This window comes from Barbatula barbatula, assembly GCF_947034865.1.
Source record: "Barbatula barbatula genome assembly, chromosome: 16".
NCBI classification, from domain to species: domain Eukaryota; kingdom Metazoa; phylum Chordata; class Actinopteri; order Cypriniformes; family Nemacheilidae; genus Barbatula; species Barbatula barbatula.
The window spans coordinates 4765852-4789761 of NC_136779.1; the positions used below are offsets into that span (position 1 = coordinate 4765852).

The 23910-nt window shown below is 39.0% G+C and overlaps 1 protein-coding gene across 5 annotated transcripts in view; it reads right to left on the minus strand.

Annotated features, from left to right (window-relative positions):
* The window catches only part of baiap2b (BAR/IMD domain containing adaptor protein 2b), a 42012-nt gene that overhangs the window by 14182 nt on the left and 3920 nt on the right, over positions 1 to 23910 (minus strand). For 2 of the 5 annotated variants that reach the window (XM_079476079.1, XM_079476080.1), the window contains exons 2-6: positions 17928 to 18003; positions 15167 to 15253; positions 3814 to 3875; positions 3270 to 3341; positions 2362 to 2499 (exon numbers count right to left, since the gene is read on the minus strand). In XM_079476079.1, coding sequence (XP_079332205.1) covers positions 2362 to 2499; positions 3270 to 3341; positions 3814 to 3875; positions 15167 to 15253; positions 17928 to 18003 — 435 coding nt within the window. Of the gene's footprint in view, positions 1 to 2361; positions 2500 to 3269; positions 3342 to 3813; positions 3876 to 15152; positions 15254 to 17927; positions 18004 to 23910 lie in introns of all 5 variants that reach the window. The other 3 variants (XM_079476081.1, XM_079476082.1, XM_079476083.1) reach the window with 2 other exon arrangements.

The window sequence follows — 23910 nt, forward strand, 5'->3', positions numbered from 1 at the left end:
TGAAAAAACCTGAAAAATAGCATTCATTGAAAAGGGGCATGTGACAAAGGACAGGACGTATAACAGTATATGAGAGCCTGCGAAGGGTTTCAGATACATGCACACGAACACAAAAAATTTTACTATGGGATTTCTCTAGGGCAAACCTTAGCTCTCACACCTGGTAAACTGCAAAAAATCCTGCGGGAGCGTCTGGGGGACTGAGATACAACACAGTTTCTACAGCTCAGAATATCGATTTCTGAAAACCTCCCCAAATCCCTTAGCCGGCTGTGTGTCACAAGCAAGACTTAAAATAAGACTGCGATTTCCTTTTGTTTTGAAAAATGTACTTCAGTTTTAAACAATTGCCCTGGTCAACAATAAGTATTTATCTCGGTTGAATTTTCACTAGCCAGTCAACATTTCCACTGGCTCCACAAAAACCAAAAACAATACCGTACATTCTTATATTAGCAACATAAAAACTACAAACTATAATATGAGATTGGCAGTAACGTCTGCTTTAAAGTCTGAATTAAAAGCAGAAAGAATAAAAGAATGTACAGAATATTAAATGACCCTTCGATTCACTGTAATACACTCGCAACCGGAAATTCGCATCACTCATTTATTATGGTCCATCTACGTCAGTAAGCCACTCAACCTCTCTTCTTCTTCTGCAGTACACCTGTGGAGTGCGTCCATGAAGCATTTTACGCAACAGCGTGTTCCCACACCATTACGAGGAGCGCACCTACTGCTCATATTGTGAACTGACCTCAGATCAGCCTACAGCTAAATACTCCCACTTCCCTCCGACCTCACACCTGGTGACGACGGTAGTGAGAGGCGTACATTCAAAACAAATGGCCTCCGACAATTCAACCCGCGTGAAAAAAGGTTTGGGTGAACAAAAGCGCAAGGACACTGGGAATAATGAAGCCCACACAAAACAAGAACAATGTTGTGGAAAAGGACTTCAGCCAGACTAAACCTGGAACCAGTTTGTTTTCCTAGTGCTACGCCAAAACACAAATACAGCAACAGTGAGTAAAAACACCTTTATTTGAAGTACAGACCCAGTTCCGTAATGTGTGAGAAATGTGCTGCTTGCCCGTATGAAACTATCCATTACCTTTGCAATGCTGCTGTTAAGATAATCTGGGTAGTGTTTTCTACATTGCTGTTTAGGTACAGCACTATCGCAGAGCTGAATCAAAAATGTACACATTTTAGGAGTGATAAATTGACCAAATAAATTACCAATAATTTGTGACCAATCTCAAAATTATTCTTCGTGTTTTTAATTTACTAGTTATTAGTATGTGTTTAGGTTATATTATCCTCTTTGTTTTTATTCTATAAACTACTAACAATATTTCCCCCAAATTTCAAATAAAAATATTGTTTTCGTATTTATTTCCAGGACATGAGAACTGGAGAAAGAGGACAGAAAAGTTGCCTCAAATACTGCAAGGAAAACAAGTTCATATTCACTTTTAAACAATACAACAGTAATCTTTGAACATGTATTTAGGAAAAGTTAAAAAACCTTTTAATATGATTTTTATCACCGTTTTCATGTTTCTTGTCATGCTGACAGTCTTTAACGTTGGTTTTGGATGACTTTGTCACTCCTGAGGTTTGATTTTGATGAAATTCAACAGACAGGTAACTGGAATGGACAGAATACTACTTTACATCTAAAATGTGGATTAAATGAAAATTTGGAATGGTCTCTTAATTTTTCCCGCAGCTGTATAACTTTCTACTGCACACTTTTAATAATTCCCTGCGTGTTAATACGGAGTCCATATAAATAATTGTCATAAATAATTCCTACAAAAAATGAGTAGTTGCTAGGCCACTGTGGGCACGAGGGTATGTTTGGCCTGTAACCATAATTATAAGCTACATCGTGATCCTTGACTTGGCATGCGCCGCTATTATAAAACTATGACAAACTGATTAACGACATCATCGATGTAGCCTGCAGATGTGAGATCACACATTTTGGTACATTTTAACATGTTCCATCTTCTTCCATTTTGTCATATTCTCTCAAGTGTGTTTGAAGGTGTATATAAAAGTTGTTAAGAGAACGAGTGGGATTTATAAAACTTATTTATGGAAACAGATGGATTTATACAATTCCCATGACATTACAACCCAGTGGGAAGTCTCATTTAGAGTCACGCTTTTATATACTGCAACACATATCACAAACAAATCAATGCTTGCCACTACTGACATTTTTAGAACAGTTCGCCCCGCCCCCAAAACAAATCTGGAACAATATGTCAGTAAATAACTGACTTAAAGGACTTTCCATTTTGGGTGAACTAATCCAAGTGTTCTGAAACAGCAGGGCTAACTCACCTGCATCTCCTTGTCTCCGTATTTGGAGGGGTTCTTGCTGCCCTGACTCTTCCTGCGCAGTTTCTTCAGCTCAGCCTGGCACTTCTCCAGACTCTCTCCTTTACTCTTGTGTTCCATCTGATATTTCTTCAGAGCGGCCTGTCGGACACAATAACACAGCTCTCATTGCAAACCAAAACTAGAACATCCAAAATGAGGGAATTTATTGGTTGTATCTTTGATATTTTTGGCATTCCGCAAGGACCTCGGGTAGTCAAAGGCCAAACATAGTGAAATGAGCTGAGCCTCTCTTATAGTATCCTTGACAACTCATTCTCAGCACATCCTGAGCGGAAAAAAAACTCCCAGAAGGAATGTTTAGCGCACCTATGGAGAGTCAATTGTTTCTCAAAGCTTAACTGACCTGAACACAGACTTTAAAGAACAGAGAGGTCGTCGTGGGTTCTGTGCTAATGGGAACTTGGCTGAGTCAGCCCAATCAGTTCCTTCATTGTCCTCAAACTAAGTGTCTTCCCAGAATTCCCTGCTTCACGGATTCTTTGTGTTTCAGAAGCTCACCGCTGCCAAAACCTTCTGCTACGTTTGACTGATCCTAACACAGTTTATGTTTCCATTTTGACTATCTGAGAACCACGGGCGCGTAGTTAATTGTTTCTGTCAACGCTGGTAATGAGTCACAGGATAAATGCGGCTTTGATTTCTCGCCAAGTCGCGGAGCCGTACGTGAACCTGCAAAGCTTGAGAGTCAATCTAATGTATTTGCAAACAAGCCTGTTAGAATCCCTACTAAGATGCCTTCTCAGATTGACTGTTGGTCTTGTAAACAGATATTTAGCACATAAAGCTTCTGAATATTTTGTTGCTCAAGCTATGTTGGTGAAGCTTTGTGTATTTGCGTTTACACTTACATTCAGGTAGCGCACATCCAATTCCACTTTTTTCTCCAGTTCTGTGAGTAATTCATTGTGGAATGATTTCAGCTGTACAAAAATAGTTCATTTTAATATAAACAATTATCTTCAGCAATAACAGATATTTACGATGAGAGACATAAGAAATAACACTGTACTTTTTAATTGAATAAATACAGTGTTGTCAAAGTTGACATGAACTTTTGTTTGGTTAGATATTTGCAAAACCAATTGACAAAAATAAACGGTGACTAATAATAATGATTTTGGCAAAAATACAAATCACGAAATATGGAGATACAAGGTTTCAGAAGGACAGCAGAGATATGGCTTGTCTTATCTATAGCCATGAGTACAGGAAGGTCTATGCTGTGACTGTTTACACATGTGACCGCAGACTATTGTTCTCCTTGTATTTTTAAAATAAATTTTAAAATGTCGCACCCTTCCATATCCTCTAATGTAACATGAGTAGGAAAATGAGTTTGTAAGAAAACGTAATGAGAAAACAAAAGTTCCATACAATCAGAGTATTACCCACCATATCCTCGAGCTGCATTTGGATCTGTCTGTGAACCTCGGCCATCTGAAAAAGCACATCCCCTTGAGAAAGATAGAAAGACATACAAAGATACAGGAAGAGAGAGAGGGAGAGAGAGAAAGGTAGAGATTATATTCTCATTACAATGTTTGCACCTGTTATCAAAACACCATGCAGCGACACAAAGATGCAAGTGAGAGAAACAGAAGAGGTAGAGAGAGAAAATAAAACAATAGATGAACAAGACGGTCCAACAGTCAGGTGCAAGAAAATGTCAGAGAATTATGTAGAAAAGATCACATTGTACAGTATGGCTTAATGTAAGAGACGAACAAAAATAAAATCAGTAGAAATATAAGCAAAATGGTTGGTTGTTCCATCAAAGGAAAAAATTATATTATTGATAACACTGACAAACATAGTGCAAGTGCATGTTCAATACATAAATAAATAAACATGGGCAGAATTATGAAAGAGATAAGCACATAATTTCTCATGTCAGATGAATACTCTGTGAAAGAAAAATCTAATCAAAAGAGAAAGAGAAAGAGAGAGAGAGAGAACAGGTGAATCATGCAGCCATGTTAAGGCATGTGTGCTGTGTTGCGGTACCTACATGCTGCCTCTTCTGAGTAGGCAATGCATTGTAAAGAAAAGGAACAAAAGACCTAGTTTGAGCAGGAATAAAATACAGAAGACCTTAAGACAGTGTCAAGAGAGAAAGAGTTAAAGCCAACCAGAGGGAAAGAATTAAACATCTTTGCATACTGTACAACAGAGAACAGATGGGCTTTCTTGTATATTGTTTTCAATTAAATAATCGTTTGGTATTTTGTTTAGCTGTTCTTGTGTTTTAAACAGCAACAGTGAGTTTAAGTGCAAATATTTGTCTTGCTCGGCTGAAATCTATAGTTTTTGTTCTGGTGCAAGGGTCGGCAAAGCACATTTCTTATTGCAATGCATTTAAAGGTTAAAAGCTCAGCATTGTAACAATGTAGTTATTTAAACCCTAAAAAAACATTTCATTACATTACAAGTCAAGACACGCTCTTCTAAAGTCCCGCAGGGACGGATATAACGTGCTGAGATATCTTCTGTCCATCCATCAAATTCTTGTCTGACTTTGCATAAACCAGGTTTTAACTGGCTTAATAAAATAATGAAATAACAAAAAACGCACACACAGCATGTGACGCAGAGGCATTAGCCACAAACACACTGGGAACTTTTAGACAAGGTACTTACAGACGGAACTCTTCTTTAGTCAAGAAACTACAGTTTGACAGTCACAAACATAAACTCGCATGACATCCAATGGGCATGATGTATCTCTACCTCCTGACGTGTACAAATGTAAATATATGTGCTTGTTTCTATACACTGGCATTTATTATACTCTATTATGTAATACTTCTACGCTAGGCATCAATCTTCTAAATTGCTCATACAGAGTTTTAAGCTTAATACAGAGTAGCTCGTCTGCTTCATCTAACACCTTTAACACAAAGTTTTTCCATGCACGTCCCTCCTAAATTTGAGCTGCTGAGCTACACAACAATGTTTCGCAATGCGTGACCCTGCCTGTCTCTGAATCCGTCATGCCTGACCTGGGAAAACTGCACCAGCTTGCAGTACATATCCAATCATGGCGCCCTCTTAAACTCGTACAAACAGTGGAAAGGTCTGTTTTATGAAACGTTTTCAGATCAAGGACAACAGAAGCCGTACAATAAGTAATGTACATCAAAACAGGGAAATTAATAACGGGATCACACAGCAGTTACACACATGCCAAGGACAAACTCAATGTACCCAAATCCACTGAGTAACTATTGTACCAGGACTGCGGAAGAGACATGGTAAAACATATTTTAGCTATTTGCCCAATCCCATAATTTCCCAATGAAAAGTTCAGAGTATGAAATTTAGCCGCATCTAGTGGTAAGGTTGCGAAATGCAACCAACGGCTCACTCCACTCCTCCCCCTTCCTTTCGAAGCACTACGGTGGCTGACACCGCATTAAGATGTCGCCATATTTTCGCTTCGTTTCGAGCATTTACGAAACGCGCTCCATAGAGCAGTTTGTCCGTTTAGGGCTACTGTAGAAACAACATGGCGAATTCCATGTAAGGGGACCCGTGGTGTATGTAGATAGAAATAGCTCATGGTAAGGTAATAAAGACATTATGCTTCCTCATGTAAGGTCTCTCAAGTAATAGTAAATACGCTAAGATCTTATTTTATAAGATACGTGTAGGTACCCTGAAACCGTTTCCGGGTTGTAGATCCTGGCCTCACCTGACCTTGGAACCCAGATCTTGTCTCTAGGTCAACATACTCTCATTTCCTGTCCAAGTCAGCACAATGGTCTAATACCAACCCCCTCACCCTTCATCTCCGCCTGCTGTAACTCAGCGATGCTCGGCAGGACTCTAATCCGCTTAACGGTAATCAGCGGGGATCACAACATCTGCAGCTTTAAAAGATTTAAGCATATTGTTGTGCACTCCTAAAGATCCAAATCAATTAAAGTACAGTCTGCAAAAACTCTGTAGCCCGCATCGCTCAATGCATCTAAATATGAGGAGTGTAGATTTAGATCCTGTTTAGAATAAAAAATGATCTGTTACACAAGACTGACTGCATTCAAGCTAAACACTGCATAGATGCACAACTTAGCCAGGAATGGCTTTATTCGGTGCACAAAAACGTTTTGGCTTGACATTGAGAGCATCCATCACTTCCAAATATACCTTTAAAGATTTTTAAGAATAAGAAGTTTCTATGTTGGTCTAGCTGGTTCACGAACAATAACATTCTACAAAATATATTTCACTCTTCTGTGACCTTGGTAGACGTAGTTAACATCAATACTGTTGGGAATTAAACTTCGCACAGATGTCTGATAAATTTCAGCACTTCTGGACTGGACTATTCTCCACGGAACGCTTCTAAACAAAAGCACATTCTGACAGATGCTTTCTGTGACGATTTATCCCTATTCTTGACATAAACCACTTTCTTCGCACTCGACAGATAAGACATACGACAAACTAAATCTAAAGAAAAAAACTAAATCGGCTGTAAGAAATCATACATGCTTCAGAATGCAAATGTTTAAATCGGTTAACTCATTGACCCAAAAGGAAAAGCAGTGATGCTTCGCTGAACTCAAACCACAGAGGCTTGAATAATTATTTTGTAGTCATTACTATTTGACAGAAGTCCATGGCTATTAGAGAGCAGCTGATGGTCATAATGGAGACAGATTGCTGCAGTAGAAATAATATCTGGCACGGGGGTTTCGATCTGTTGGGTAGACTGTCAGATAAAAGAAACATGATTGTTATTCATCTCTAGCCATAATATTGGATCCTAAAGGTGGTAAAATTGTGTCCTACTACAGTGACTAGACATTTTAATTATTGGATGTGGAATTGACTTCTCTGCAAAAACAATATTTATAAAATACTTGTGAAGGCTCACGAATACCAAAGTTATCAAAACACATCAGTGCATTAATCTTCATGAGCTATGCATTTTCTACAACACAACTCATTAATTCCACAACAATAATCCAAAGCTGCTTCTTTGTGTTGTGATGTAAGGCACCGTGGTGGATCTGTTTCCAGGCATCTCTTCACTTCAGTGAGCTCATGTTGATAACGGCACCAATAGCACCAATCATCAGGTCTGTGACTCATTCCTCAGAGGTGTTTCAGATATTAACCTTTTGTTTTGTTTGTGTTTGGCAGAATTCCAAAGGTGAGACGATGAGGAAATACTAAAATCATAATACATAACATAACACTACAGATCCCACTTGCTCTGAGTGAAAATGAAAATGAAAATGTGTTGACCTGCAGCTGTACATCTAACATCAGGATAGAGTCAGTCCATGTTATTATATTGTAAGTAATAAACAGCAATAATAGTATTAACTATTCTTAAAAATATATATATTTAATATTATTATTATTGTTTTTGTTTGTTTACAATATCGATTTATAATTATTATTATCATCATCATCATCATCATCAATATTATTAATAATAAGAATTCTAATAATTATAATTTATTAATTTAATTTAATTTAATAATAATAAAAGTAATAAATTAATAATAATAATTGTTGTTGTTATATTCTACCAAAGAAAGCTAGAATTTTTTAATATAAGACATATTTGGTTGGTAGTTTGTTGTCTAATTCGACTCTATTCCCACTATCATTTCCTGTCCTCTCTACACTGTCTCAGTTTAATAAAAAAGCACAACACAATGTCTTATAGATCACTAGTGAAGTCAATAGAAGCCCTTAGTTCCATCTATTAAAAACACAGCTTTCTTATTTCATCCATTTGGCTATAACAATCATTATTCAGCATGTTCAGCTATAGCTATTAGTTGCGTGAACGTTTCTTCATTTCTTTTCATTTAACGGATGATTTAGCCCTGCAGCCATTCTGCACACAATAACTTATACTACGATATTGTACCATAACATTCTGATCGTTCTTAATGTCTGAATTTATAATTCTGATCTCTTTGTGAGCACTGGCGGAGCCAGAGGGGGTTCCAAAGTGGCACTGAACACCCCTGACATCCAAATTGGCCACCCTGGGTGCGACCCCAAAATTGTATTTGGTACTTATGTTGATTGACATCTGATTTCACCTATCGTTGAACAAAGCTTTTATTTTGATGTTTGGCGGCAGTGCTTGCACATGACGTCCCTGCATGTGAAATTCAAGCGGGTCAACATTTATTGCTATGTCTACTTTTTTTAGAACAGAAAAAAGTTGTTGTGCGATGGATTGTAGGGCGCAAAATCTGAGTTTTATTTTTAAACACTGACGAAAGATAGAAACAAACAAACAATTGGAATATTAAAACGTAATAAGTTTGCTAGCCATTTCAAGTCAGACTCAGCCAGGTGAGTTTTTTTGTTGAACCATACAGCTATAGAGTTATCTACTTTCTTGTCATGATTCTGCCTGCTCTTGTCTTGATTTTCTGGTCTAGGGGCAGAATCATGACAGACCCACGTGTTTTATGTGGAGAGAAACATATTATTGTCAATCAGGACATAATTTGCGTTCTCTCCTGTCTCGTCATTTGGCCCCGCCCCTCTCGTTCCTAGTATAGCTTTCCTCCTGTGTCTCATTACCCACACCTCCCCAGTGTTATCTCCTTTGTTAGTTTTCCTATAAGATGCCCTCATGTCTATTGTCTTGTGCTCGTTCGTCTTACTTATCCTGTTCCTGTTCGCAATGTATGATGTTTCTCTGCCTTGTATATAGAGTGCCTTGTTCATGTTCTGGTCCGCTGTAGGTGTTTTGTTAAGTTATCTAGTAAGTTTTGTGTTTGGTTATTTTTGCCCCACACGTGGGAAGTATTTGTTTTGAGAGTTAGTTTGGTTAGTGTTTTCCCCATTGAGGGTGTTTGTTTTGTATTTTGTTATTAAAGTCCTTGTTAACCCCTTCATCCCCGTGTCTGCCTGCACTTGGGTTCTTCTCACACATCACGACACTTTCTAACGTTACACTTTTAAATGTTGAGTAAATGTAAAGTTTTCCCAGCGTTTTCTAACCTAAATATAAACAGTGTTGGGAGAGATCACCTATTTCTATAAACATTCTAAGCAGGTATACGTCTTGCAAACTTTTGATATACACAAGAAGGAAGCATCGTGTTTTAAATACGTGTCACTCCTTAGTCGTGGGTTTAGGATTCCAAAACAACTATTCCTTGTGTAAGTTAATGTAAGGCTCCATCAACAGATAGCGTTGGTTCCCAACATACTGTACATTGTTTACATCGGGTCGGAATTGAACAGCGGCTTTGGAAAAAATGCAAACAAGGTGAACAAAACTGCTCTCCAAGTTCAAGATAAAAGAGGAAAAACTGTTTTAATGGCATAATAAAAAACTAGCTACAATAGTAGCAATCTAATGAGATTAGGTGAAAATGATCGAATGTGGATGACAGCGTTTTTGCTCTGCTACAGCTTTGAGCATTACAACCAACCAAGTTCATGGTATGAATATAATGGCCAATCAGAGGCGTTAAAATGATTCACCGGTGAACAAGAGCTGTGCTGAAGTGCACCATGCTCACAAAGTTTATCATTAACAACCTTATGTTCCTTGGAGAATCAAAACAGCAAAAAAATGATTAATAAACGCTTCTCATCTTATTTTGTAGCGTGTTAAAAGTGCAATTGTTTTGTATACAACACTAGGAAGTAAATGATCACTTATCATCTCTCATCAGCAATCATAGGTTTTATTTGTTTATAATTTGATGCCAGGTCATATCTCGTGCCTACACCTACCCCAACCCTAAACCTAACAATAATAAAAAAAAGTAATGCACCGTTGTCAGCGTGACAAAAGTTATGTGGTATTGACATGCGCATCCCTTCTAACCAAAACCGTAGAAAACATCCTCTTTAGACAAAACTACAAATGTGAAAAGTCGACAACCTGCTGGTATCTCACAGGTATGACAACTGATACCCATATTTGGGCAGAGGAAACAGGAAGCTGTTTAGTATTCAGCACACTCATGCAGCATTGGAGGAAGCAGACAGGAGAGGCTGTTTTTGGCAACGCTGACATCACCAGAGAGGCACGAGCCGCATCATCTTTGCTTTGCTCTGTCTTTCTCTCTCTAGCGGAACTTCTCCTGTTAAGGCCAGTATTTGATCTATTTTTAGCTTGCTGCTCTCTCTCTCTCTCTCTCTGGCCGGCTGCGTTCCTGCATCAGTGCGTGGGCTGACTGCAGGCGGCGGGTGATGCGATACGCACAATGCTGCATTAAAGAATCACCGCGCATCTCTCTTCACAGCGAGAGATTGAGATTAACACAGATTTGAGGATGCCGTGAGGAGGCAGAGGGCGGTACTCAAAGAGATCACACCATTATCCACAACACAGAGAGTGATACTTTTGCAATGATGTGCAGGAATTGCATAATTTGTATCACCTCGTGCTCATTTGATTTTAGAATAAGATTAAAATGGCCAAGTGAGATTTAAGAGGAACTTTGTAATAGATCAGTGAAAGTCTATGCTCCTGTTTGAATCTGGTACTGTACAACTTTGGTGATGCAATAAAAAGCAGACATGCTTAAACCCCATGATTTACCATGACCTAGAATTTATATAATCTATCAGTGTCATTTAGCAAAAGGTTAATGGTTTTCTTTCTATATGAACTTGAGCATTCAAATAAACCCTTTCTGTCCTGATTTTCCCACTAAATCTTCATCTAAATTTTCTGATAAAGAAATGCGTAGTATTATAACACAAGTAGTAAGATACACACACACACACAGAGACACACATCTTGAGGCTGTGAGCTGTTCTGCCCATGTGGTCCGCGCTTCAAACCTTACATTATTAATTCACACCTGAGGCTCTTTGAACAACATCCATGCTTTATAAAAACAGTCCATCTCTGATGTTCTAACAAGACCATGAAAACAGGAAGTTCTTCACAGTGCAAATTAAGGAACTTTCCCCGCATCCAGTACTCGGGATAAATTTATTTAAAGAAAAACACAGTGCTAAAGGCAAAAATATGTCTGCGTTCATTATTAACGCTGTATTAGGATCTCATTTAATGGATTACTTACGCGTACAGCAATTGTGGTGCGATTAGGTCTCACATGCTCACACATGTGAAGGTCTAACTGTAAACACATTTTGCCTGTGGCCGAGTTGATGCGAAGTTTCTGGATCACAACACTGTTTTTGTTAAGGCTTGTGCACGTTGGAGCATCTAAATTCCACTGATATTGTATATTAATGATGATTTTTGCATTTTCTTTTCTGTATTGCATTACCTGGGACATTTTCATTGTTAGCTGAATAATCTACAGGAACATTATATTCATACTTTAAAAAAAAAAAATGTTACGTAATGCCATTGAAAAACCATCTTTGGCCGTATGGTTCAACAAAGAACCTTTACCATTTACACAATCGTAAACAAAAGGTTCTTTATAGTGGTCAAATGTTCTGATGACTATAAAAAGGTAAGAACATTTTGTTCTTTAAGCACCTTAAAAGGTTATATTGTGGTTATATAATGGAATAACTGAAACTCTTTTAGAACCTTTATTTTTAAGGTTCCAATGTGTCATATTTTGGAGGATCTATTGACAGAAATGCAATAAAATACACATAACTATGTCCTAAGAGATGTATAAAGACCTTACATAATGTTTTTATTACCTAAGAATGAGCTATTTCAACTAACACAGCGGGTTTCCTCACATGGTATTCGCCATGTTGTTTCTACAGTAGCCCTAAACGGACACACTGCTCTACACAGCGTGTTTCGTAAATACGTTATCTTGCCTTCGGCAAATAAGATAAATTGGGACGAAATCTTTGTGCCGTGTCAGCCGTCATAGTGCACATTTCCTTCAAATCCTGTCAAAACAGACTCAACGAAAAACACTCAACTACAGTACACATCCAAACACAAGACAAACAAAGTGCAGGTATTTGGCTATGAGACCCGTGTCTAGAGAAAGAATCAGACAATTTTTCAAGCGTCAAGAAATATGAAAAAGAAAAAACAAACATTCACAATGTCGAGCACTGTTAATTAATAGTTATGACATATTCATGATAATGTTGACATACAGAAACAATCTTGCTTGTCATTCATTGTAAAACACACACACAAGACAGTGTTTCATGCAAATACATCTCAAATGCACTAAACAAGATTTAAAGAATGGTATAGTTACATTTATTTATTCAATTTGCAGATGCTTTTATCCAAAGCGACTATGCGAATATACGCATTATCAGCAAGCATACTACTGAGGAAGTGATACACAAATGCAAGTTTATTCAAGCAAACGCACAAAACAAACACAGACTTTTTGTATTTTGCTCAGTCTAATAAAAAACTCATATAACTTTTCTCATTAAACGACTTTTTCACACACAGATATTGCTGCTTTTTAACAACGCTGAGCTAGCAGCAGACTAGAAATGGGTCCCTTACAGCCCAAAATATAATCTCATAAGGCTCACAATGCCGCCATGGTATATTGTTTAGATATTGAAAAGTTGGAAATCGGGTAATCCAATCTCAGCATGAGATGAGGTTGAATTCATTCAATAATACCCTTTTACTGTTCAAATTAGAGCTGGGATGGTGAACTCTATTCAATGAGCAGTCAATGGCAAACCGACTGATGAATGCTCAGAAGAAAAGGAGGAAAAGGTTTCTGAGATGAATAATGAAAGTATAACCATCTGTAGTGATACACTGGATCTATGACCAGACAACTAGACTTGTTTAGGGTTTATCATTGAAGCATTTCACAAAACTTCCCTCTCTGGTCAATAAATTCCCCATGGGGATCAATAGAGCCTCACAATCTCTCCGGATATAAATTAAGTAGTCTTTAGAGGTGAGCCTCTCTAGCTACAGCTCTATACATCCTGGAAAGCGAAATGTTCTTAAGTTATTTTTAAGTATCTGGTGCTTCCATTAACCAACAATTGCTATAGTGTTGACTGTTCAGTTTAGTAATTGCTTGCTATGGCACAACCTTATAAATATAAATATAGTCCCTTATAATTGATAAATAGACAGAAAGTCCAGTGAGAGGAAACGTGTTATAATTTAACTTCAGATAGGTTTTCTGAATCTCAAGTCATGAATGAGATGAAATTGCGTTTCACATTTCTCATGGGTATGTTGCATAACAATTCAAAAAAATAATTTACTAGGTCGGAAAGAATACACATAGATGCAAAGGGATGCTTTATCAAAAAGTTTTGAATTTATGCCCGATACATAAATTCTAATTAATTAATAATAAAAATGAACAAATGCATGTATTAACCATGCATCTATGCTTTAAAGGAATAGTTCACCTTCAAAATAAAAATGATGTCTCTATTTACATGCCCTCTTTTCATTTTAAACCTGTATGACTTTCTTTCTTCTGCAGAACACAAAAGAAGATTTTTATTAAAATTTTGGTAACAGAAAACGTCTTGGTTACGGCTGTTACCTCGGTTCCCTGATTGAGGGAACGAGAAGTTGTGTCGAGACTGACAGAATGGGGTTTGACTTGAGAACCTATCATCTGCTATTACACTTTGAAAAGACCATTGAACTTGGCAAATGGGACGGTAAGTCATTTACCTTTTTCGGCTGAGGAACTTGAGAGGCATTCTCGTTCGCCGTAGTGGGCCGGTGCAGCGCCCGTGGCATGATGGACACAACGTCTCTCAGGTAACAGAGGTTACATCCGTAACCAAGACGTTTCCCTTTCTGTCGGTCTCTTAAGGTTGTGTCGAGACTAACAGAATGGGAAAACGCCACGGTGCTACGCCGCGTCAAGGGTTCACCTCATGAGGGAAACTCACATATACTGGGCATGAATCGCCACGCTTACTCGCCAGAAGAAGGGAGAAGGTGCTTTGCAGGCGTATGCCCAGCCGCCATCGGCCTCACCCAAAAGGTGCCCACAAGGAGGCTACACCCCGACGGAGTGAGATCGGTAAGCCAAGTGATGCTGTCCACGATCAAGTAAACTTGAAAAGCTTCGGCGGTGTCACCAAGCAACCCACACTGCGCAATAGGCGCATTGAGAAAGCGGACTATCTGGACACCTCGCATCTGCACAGAATTGAGCCACAAGAGTGGAAATTGTTAGACCCAGCGCGCCGTCACTTTGGTCACCCCGGGGAGCGAGGTCTGTGGCAGTGCGCAGTTCCTGCATAACCACTGGGTCGCGCAGTCTCGACACAATGTCGAGAGACCGACAGAAAGGGAACCATTGGTCCCTATTGACTTGCATTGTTTTTGTTTCCATACAATGGAAGTCAATGGGGACCAGAGGTTTTTGTTACCAACATTTATCAAAATATCCTCTTTCGGGTTTTGCAGAAGAAATAAAACCACACAAGTTTAAAATGACAATATGCTATGTAAATGGTGACAGAAATGTTTTTTCATTTTAAAGGTGAACTATTCCTATAAGAATCATAACTGCATTTTAAACCCTTATTCGAAAGCTAAAAGAATTGTGTCTAAAGAGCCTAATTTATGAGGTAGTAAGGATATTTATAGAGAGACATGTAAATACGACAAAAGGGAAGAATGAACTCAATCCATTCACCAATGAGCTACGAGTGAACCTGCAGAGTATGTGAATGTACACGATTGTACATATGTGTTATGTCCAACGTTACAGTCTTAGTTATGCTGTGCTATGTGCTCAGGCATCCGACCATTCACACTTCAAATTATTCTATTGTACAATACCCCTTCCAGCCACAGGGGGCACCGCGGCTACAGTCTACAACTCACCAAGATCCTTAGAGCCGTGACTTTCGCTGGCCAGCTCTCCCATCCGCACCAGTGCGTCGAAGTAGCCTTTTGCTGCAAATGTCACACCTGGAAACATGGAAGCATTTGGGACATAAGAATCGAGAGTGTTCTAATGTCTCTCTATCACACCCGAAGCTTTCCTTAACCCACAGGTGTTGTGTCTATGGATACAGGAGCGGTGGATGGGAAAGTCTTAAACTATATGTTCTGGGATGGCTCTGCCAGAGAACTGAGGGGGGTGGGGGTGAAGCTTGTGATTGGTAAGCAATGAGAGGCAGAGATACTTAAAAAAAAAGCTTCACATTCACATCAGAAAGCGCATTACTGAGATCAATCACTCGTTCTGTGTGAGGTCTCACCAGAGGGGCAGCGCTGCTTCTACTACATCCGTATGGCAGAAAAGGGTTCAGAATCAGGCTCTCTCTAAACCAGAGGATCACGGCAGTTTAGCGGTCCGACAGCATGCCAAGAAGCACAAAGTGTCTTGGAACATAGCAAATTTTTTATGTTTAAGAAGTTTCAGAACAAGAGGTTAATGAAGGTTCTGTGCAGCAGTAGAGATTCATTTTAAAGGGACAGTTCACCCAAAAATGGAAATTTGTCATTTACTCGCCCAAGTAATTCCACATAATTCCGGACATGTATGACTTTCAGAACACAAAAGATATTTTGAAGAATGTTGGTAATCAAACAACATCCGCCTCCAGTAAGTTATATCGAATTAATGCTGTCTCCCTGTGAGCAAGCCAACAAGGCCCCGTGGCGAGGAACCCAAGCTCCAATAATAAATAATAGAGAAACCAGTCTCAGCTTATTAGTTGTGATTATTTGTTGAAACTTCTTAGGTCTTATTTTGTGATCGATATCAGACAACAGAGAAATGTTATAAGTAGGTAAAATAGTAATGGCATAATGTAACTGAAAGTCACACTGGTTTGAAACGACAGGGTGTGTAAATGATGACAGAATTAAAATTTTTGAGTGAACTTTAATCTACATTCAGTGCATGGAGATATCAAATCTATACCGATAGCAGCCCAGTCACATATGAATGTATGGACTTATGTGATACTGTCTGTGCAAATCCCTGGCTCAAGACAAGGTGTGTCCTGGTTGTGGCGGATTAGAGGGGGAAAGCTGGGGGCTTTGGTGCTCCAGCGGTTGGGGGAGATGGCCCGAGCGCCGATGAGTAAAGGAACGAGGCAGAGAGCAAAAGAAAAGAGGATTACAGAGGTCTGAAATATAAGGCCAGCAACAGGGACAGAGAAGTCTCTCCAACCCTCTCTGGGGAAATGCAGCCTCACAAGACAATCCAAAATGTAACCTTTAGAACAGCTGGGGAACCTGCTATCACATATCGAGTTAATCTGCGATCCATTTTAGAAACAAATGTCCTACATAAATATGGGTAATATCCAATAATTCATTCATGTTCTACCTCCTTTTCCAATTCTTGTTCAATGGAGTCTTCGAAGACTCAAAATGCAAGACCTATTCTTCTTTTCACCTACAGCAATAAAAGCTTTCACATGCCTCCAAAAAACATTCTCCTTTTCTTGTGTGACATTTATTTTCATCAAACAATCGATTATTCACATAACACCACTTAAAACAACCCAAAATGGCCCAAAGTTTGTGAATTCCCAAGTGGCCGCCATCTGCACTAGTCATTAGTGGGTACTGTGGAGGGTTTCTCTGTTGCCTGCAAGAACTGGCACGTTCACAACTCAGGCAAATCCCCATGATGGATTCTGTGTACCACCTAAGCTGCAGCCACGGCTGATCTGCAAGGATGGAGTGCAAATCTCCCTCCGTTCGGCTCATTTTTACAATCATCAATCAGCCTTTGACACTCTCATGCACATGCACAAACATTATTGTGGTCAAGCCTCCAGGGCTTTGGTCTTTTGCTTGTGTTTTCTGCCTCATAAAATATTAGACGTGGAATGATGAGTGAAAGGGATCTCTGCAGTGCTTGCCTCGGTGATCAAACTCAACAGGGATGCTGCACAGATTCTACTCTGTTTTTGATGCTGAACTACAAACACAGACACTATTTTTGATGAACAATGTTGTAGCTTCATTACATGATCATTAGACTAAATTATTATAGAATGTTAGTAAATTGTTAGAATAAAGAAAGAAGCGATGCAACAAAAATATGTTTAAGTGTTGCTAATATAGACCCACACATCTCATCTGCTCTCCTTTCACTCTCTCGACGGGACTGTGTTCTCCCAGAGCACTCTCTGGCCTACTTTACGCCTGTCCTCTATTCTATTTCGTTCTCCCTTCCTTCCTTCCTTCCGGTGCTCCGAAACGCCTACATCTTTGTCCTTGCCCAGATGACTTGGTCAACACATGCAAACTCCGCACACACAACAGAAAAACATCAACGAGCGTCAGTGTATCCAAGAGCTCTGCAGATGAAACATGCATGAGGGATGTCAGGGGATTCGGGGTGTGGATGAAGTTTACATGTAACACGCTATGACATGATTACTACGGGAGGAACAGGAAGTCTACCGCCCCACAAACAAAAACACTTCGTAACGAACATTCAACAAACATTAAAACAACATTTTAATCGATTTTAATGCAATTACGGAGCCATGCTCCACATAAACGTGAATATTTTCTATTGTATTTCAGTTTAACGTGCAAACCAATGAAATAAGAGCTTGAATTGCCGCCTCACTGATTGATAGAGTGCTAAGGAAGACGCCGGTGGGGTACTCACTCGACAGAGCCTTCTCGTAGGTCTTTCCCATGGCAACAAAGTTCCTCAAGCAAGGGTTGAACTGCTCCATGATGGACTGCAACACAAATAGCACAAGTTTAGTCAGCTTTATTCATCACTACACAACAAAAATGAGAACGTAAATGAGGTACAGAAAAAATAGTGTGGGGGTCCCATTGGTCTTAAAGAATCTAGATGAGATGTGCAGTTACAAAGATAAAGAAAGATAGAAACCATTCAGAAAACTCTCATTAGAGGGACTTGGAGGGCACCATGCCAGCTGGGATTTGCCATTCTGTTTGTTGCTCAAGGGCACAGACTGTGGGAGTTTATGACAACGTACCCACAGTCTGACTCAACTAATTCAACATTAAGAGATGCCCTTTACGGTATACTCAATTCCTCCTCATTGAGACCTCCACCACTTCTCAACGGAGCTTCAGTGTTCCATTAGGACTCTAATCTCTCCCTCAGTCGCTCGCTCTCAACTTGATGAATTTCTTCTAAGACCCTCTTCCCCCAGAGTCACACTGTTCCCGTTTTCACATCTTAGAATATAATGCAGCATGGCATGAATAGAGGACAGAGGAAGGGAACGTCAGGGTTGGAGGAAAGTAAACCGGGATACGATGCTGGAACGCTCCAATAACAGAGGATGCATGAATGGAGCCACGATCAACAAAGCACTGTGCAATACAAATACTGCAGCAGCTATGGAGACGGACTGAAGTTGTAAAAATGTGAATAACAAAGATTCCACTTTAGGTTTGCTTCACGGCATGAAAGCAGGTTTCCAGTAAGAAAAAAAGCCTCTTTCGATATTTGTGTGTGTGATTTCAGCACCACAAGCAGCACCAAATGGAATTCAGCAATTATGTCTTTTATATTTAGCCATTATCCCAATTATATATTTTTTGCCCATTTTTGTATTTGGATTATAATAAAATAAAAAGAATATTTAGAAAAATGTGCATGATCCTAAATTGATATCCGTGTATATTGGTCAGGACATTAGAATCCTAAATTTAGAAAATCGGTAAAAATAGGGCGCAATCAATTGTATTAATATGAAGGAATTGTCTCTATTTATTTTTCACAGTTGTTTTACCTGTATTTCACATTTTGCACTGCATTAAATTACATTTTAGCATTAACGGAAATCTCCGTAAAATAAAGGAAAATGTAATTGATCCGTTTTTTAACTGGATTTGTTTACAGTGTACAGCTATTTGTATTGTTCCTTACATTGCTAACATTTTAGCATCTTGGCTCACAATAATTTCTTATGTTATTCATCATCTGCTGCCTATAATCACAGAGTTGAGTCTGGCCAGCTGCGCTGATCTTCCTCATAAAATCTGTATGAAATGGAGATCACAATCCAACATACACAAACAGAGGAGATGAGAAGGAAAGACACAAAAGCAACTAAGAAGGAAGACAAGAGAAGAAGCCGTGTACAAGCACAGCTGCAAATCTTTCATTAAAGAAAAATAAATTACAAAATCTTAGTGTGACAGATGTCACTATACCACATTCCTGACTGCATGTTTGAGATAAAATGATTTTGTTAAAGCAAACATGTGCTACGCTAAAGACTAGAGATAGCCGATTATTCAGTGATTTCTGCCGATTCTGAAGATTACATTAATATTTCTTGACTTTCTGAATGTTATTTATTCATATGACTATTCATATTTTCAAAACACCAAAAGTCTTTAATATCGATAATGCCCAAAACTTATGCCATTGGTTGAGACAATGTTTTTAACTCATGCCATTGGTTAACCCAACATTCCATACTCCTGCCATTGGTTGAGACAATGCTCCAAACCTCAAACTCAAGCCAATGTGTTAATCTCCTGTCATTGGTTGACTCAAAACTCCAAAGTAATTGGTTGAGCTAATGTTGCTGTTTAAACATCCGAGCAATGTTTTGATAGGACCGACTGATTTAAATTTTGTATTTATTTAGAAAAATCAGCACGCAAATGCCTCCCTTACAGATGCCTCTGCATATCTGAGATCCTAAACATTAACACAATTTGCCTTAAAAACGATTTAATAAACCACATTTTACCGACCCAAAATAAACCCACATTATACGTGAAATATCGGCAGGCTGATGTCCATCCAACATCGCCTCATTACAAGCACTTAAAACACTCCACTGGGAAACCTCTCTTTCCTTGATTAGTCCCAAACCAATCAATCCATGTGAAACAAGCATGAACGAGAGCACCCAAACCCTCGATTCAAAGTCATTTTATTCCCAGCACGCCTCTGCCAGACACTTGTCATAGATTACCATGTAATGTTTAGCACTTCATAACAGGCATGTCCATTAAGAAATAATTAATAGCCCTAACAAGTAAGATTGAATATTGATTCATATTCAATCAGCAGACGCGCTGGCTGAGAAACAGTCATGGGAAATTGAGATTTCCCCCTTCGATGGTATCGATTACAGTAGTAGGTGTGGGGCTAGATATAAAAGATTAAATAAGAAGTAGCTTGTCAACAGAAGGAAATTTTTATTATTATTACCAGTTACAAGGGCAAATAAAGTACTTGATTTTTATCATTGCTGACAGATGGGAGATGGAGTTTGAGAGATGCAGAGAATATGAAGGCTCTGGTTCTAATGAGTTCCCAAAATGCAGATCTCTTGGTAACATGTTGAGAATGGGGGATCTGTTAGTGTTTGTTAATCTAACGGTCATAGACACACCTCATTTACCACAAACATACCCTTACACATCAACACCTATAAACCTTTGGTATATAACCTGTGATGTAAAACTACGGTATCAGACAGCTTGGAAAAGATTGATGGGTGTAATTAACTTTTCTGTGTGCGTGTCAGTCCAATGTCAAGCTTTGCTTGCACCTGGGCGCGCATAAAAGCTCCTGTCTCCACCATTGTGTCTTCAACATACACAGAAAATATTGTTGTAAGCAGTCTATTGATGTGAATTACAGTAAGAACTTGTTGTTTACTGTTATGTAATACTCTTGAGCCCTGCGGCACCAGGACAATCGAGTTGGGTAACGCATAATGATGGGTATAAATCATTATGTCCGAGTAGGTTTTAAAGGGATACTTCATCCAAAAAGGAGAATTCTGTCATCATTTACTCACCTTCTACTGTTCTGATGAACACGGAGAAAGATATTTGGAAGAATGCTTGTAACCAGACAGATTTTGCTCCATTGACTACCATAGTAGGAAGAAATACAATGGTTGTCAAAAATGCCCCAGAACTGTCTGCTGTCCTACATTCTTCAAAATGTCTTCTTTTGTGTTAAACAGAACAAAAAAAGCATTACATTAGCCATTCGAAAAATTATTCATTGTTGCAAACACAATAAGAGGCAATTGTGAAATCATTAGAATGAATCCTTACAGGATTGCGCTAATGTATGACTTCATGTGATATTCAAAGAAAGCTCATTGCAAAAAACGAATTCAATTTTACACCTGATGTAGGATCAGTCAATGCGCTAATATGCTGCAAAGGCCGCCTTCAGCTTTTCACATGGACTAGGAGCTTCCATGTCCACTGCGGATGCTGCAAGTCATTCAGTTACAGCCGCAACACTCCTACGAGCCGCCCTAGTCCTCATCTCGCCGATTTCCATTACAGATGAGCCCGTCTATGTAAGTGTGTATGCGGGGGTGTATATGCGAGTGCGACGGGAACATCAGCACTGCGTGTGCATCCCACTTCAGAGCAAGCTAAGAGAGGAAAGATGAAGAAGGACTTCCTTGCCCATATTTGGCCCTGTCGGAATTCCCCTGCATTACACTCTGCTACAGTGCATTCCTATTCTCTGCACGTTCAGATTGTACCACCTGATCACGGTTGGGGAGGGAGGTTTAATGTTCAGCTAGTGCTCATTGACCAACGGAACATTGTGTACTCCTCCATCCCAACAGCGTAATCCATTCATAGAAAACAAGTGAATCTGTTTTTCAATTTAAGTGCAATGAGACGATGATGAATGCTGCTGAGGTGTCAAACCAATGTGTGTGACTGTGTAAGATGAATAATTATTCCGCACAAACGTGGTTTCGTCCTTCTGCCGGGGAGATCACAGATATAATGTCATGGCAGAGATTCCAGCAGTTGTCTCACCTTCTTTGTCTCTCAGGCTGTTTAATCCTGCTTTACTTTCACCGTCTTTTTCACCGAAAAACTTCTTTTTCACAAGGTTCGCTTTGCCCTCGGGGTGCACATCATTGGCAGTCCGAGATTACAATTTACGGGATACTCAACGCATCACACGTTTGTTTATCAGAGGACTGCTCTAATTTCATTCTTTGCCAATCGGTTTCTTTTCACCCTACCGTTCTAACCCTGTTACCCACTCAAACCGCCATGCCTGCTGGCATCCATGCCAATCAGTTGTATGTTTGTCCTGCCAGTGTCTGTGCATAACAGACATGACAGAAACAGACACCACTTGAATCACATTATATACAATACATCATGGCTGCCAAAGGACCACATTAGCGCACATAGAAAAATGAGTCAGACTGGGCCAAAATATTGCCACATTAGTCAGATCACATTTGGGTTTGTAATTTTTTTGGCAAATTACCCAAAATACCCCAGGCAACCATATAGCAACAACCACTCTGTAATTTACATCATACATGTAAACGCTCCAGATTTCTTCAGATTTCTGAATTTTATCAAATGTTAATATGAAGCAGATGTTTCTCTGAATTCCCGTGTTCTCTGTTATTGCCTTTTTGTTCATGGCCATTAAAGTTGAAAAGCTTCTAGGAACATGCAGCTGTCTCTGTTTAGCAATTGAACTAAAGCAAATGCTGTGGTTAGAATTTTATATGAAAGTACAAGAACATTTTGTACTAAAGCAAAATAATATGTTAATGATTTTATATGAAAGTACCAGAATATTTTGTTCATGTGAGAACAAAATAATCTGACAACAGCAAACTTAATGAAGTGGATTTAAAGTCCCAGTGAAATAAAAAATGACAAATCCCATTTTTTCAAATAGTTTATCTATCTGGGTCATTCTCATATAAAAATTTGTGTGCCCACATAATCTTCAGTTAAAATCTGAAAAACCACTTGCGTCTTGTATTGACTATCCATCTTAAATGATGTATGTTAAACGGCTTAGGCGGAGCATCGGTTAACTCCTCCCCTTCCACTGTCAGTCAGCTGCCAGTTGGATATCAAAATGCAACGGCTGTTTTTATACGATCAATCTAAAGCCACGCCCACTATTTTACCTAATCTAAATACCAATTCACTTTGAAATGCACCAAAATACGGAAGTAAAAACGATAAAACTTACGGTTCACAGGGACTTTAATGTAGGTGCAAATTACTTTTAAATGACGGGCATGTGTGTCAAATCTTGCTCGGGGCCCTGAGGAAACAGTACGTGTGTCAATCACGCTGGACTTATATGCAGAACTGGTCAACTGCATTTAAAAAAAAGCCATGTTAAACTCTCAGTGAATTTCAGTAGAAAACAACAGGGGTCACAACAGGTTGTGCTACTCAGCCAAGAGACCAGAAAGCAAGAAATAACAGATTCCTAAATGAAAAAATTGCATAATGAAGGGAGGCGGCATGCTTACAATGCAGCCATCTGTAAACAACAGGTTTCTGCATAAACCGACAGCTTAGCCTTTGATTTAGAACTCAAGCTTTTGTATTCTACTTTTCTCAAGAAAGCAGTCCAGTTCAAGGTTTCACAGACACACAAAAACACAGACGGACACATGCAGTTCAACATGCGACAGCCGTCTTCCAACATACTGTTAAGCTACCATCTGCCCGATTACAGCGCAAAAACAAACACAAAATTAATTTTGAACTGATTTTTATTCACATCTATATTCTGGGTTCTCCAGACTGCTTGAACCGACATGAGAGGAAAAGTTGAAAGTATGGCTTCTTATGTAATGGTGAAACCAGGGCACATGAGGAAAAAGACT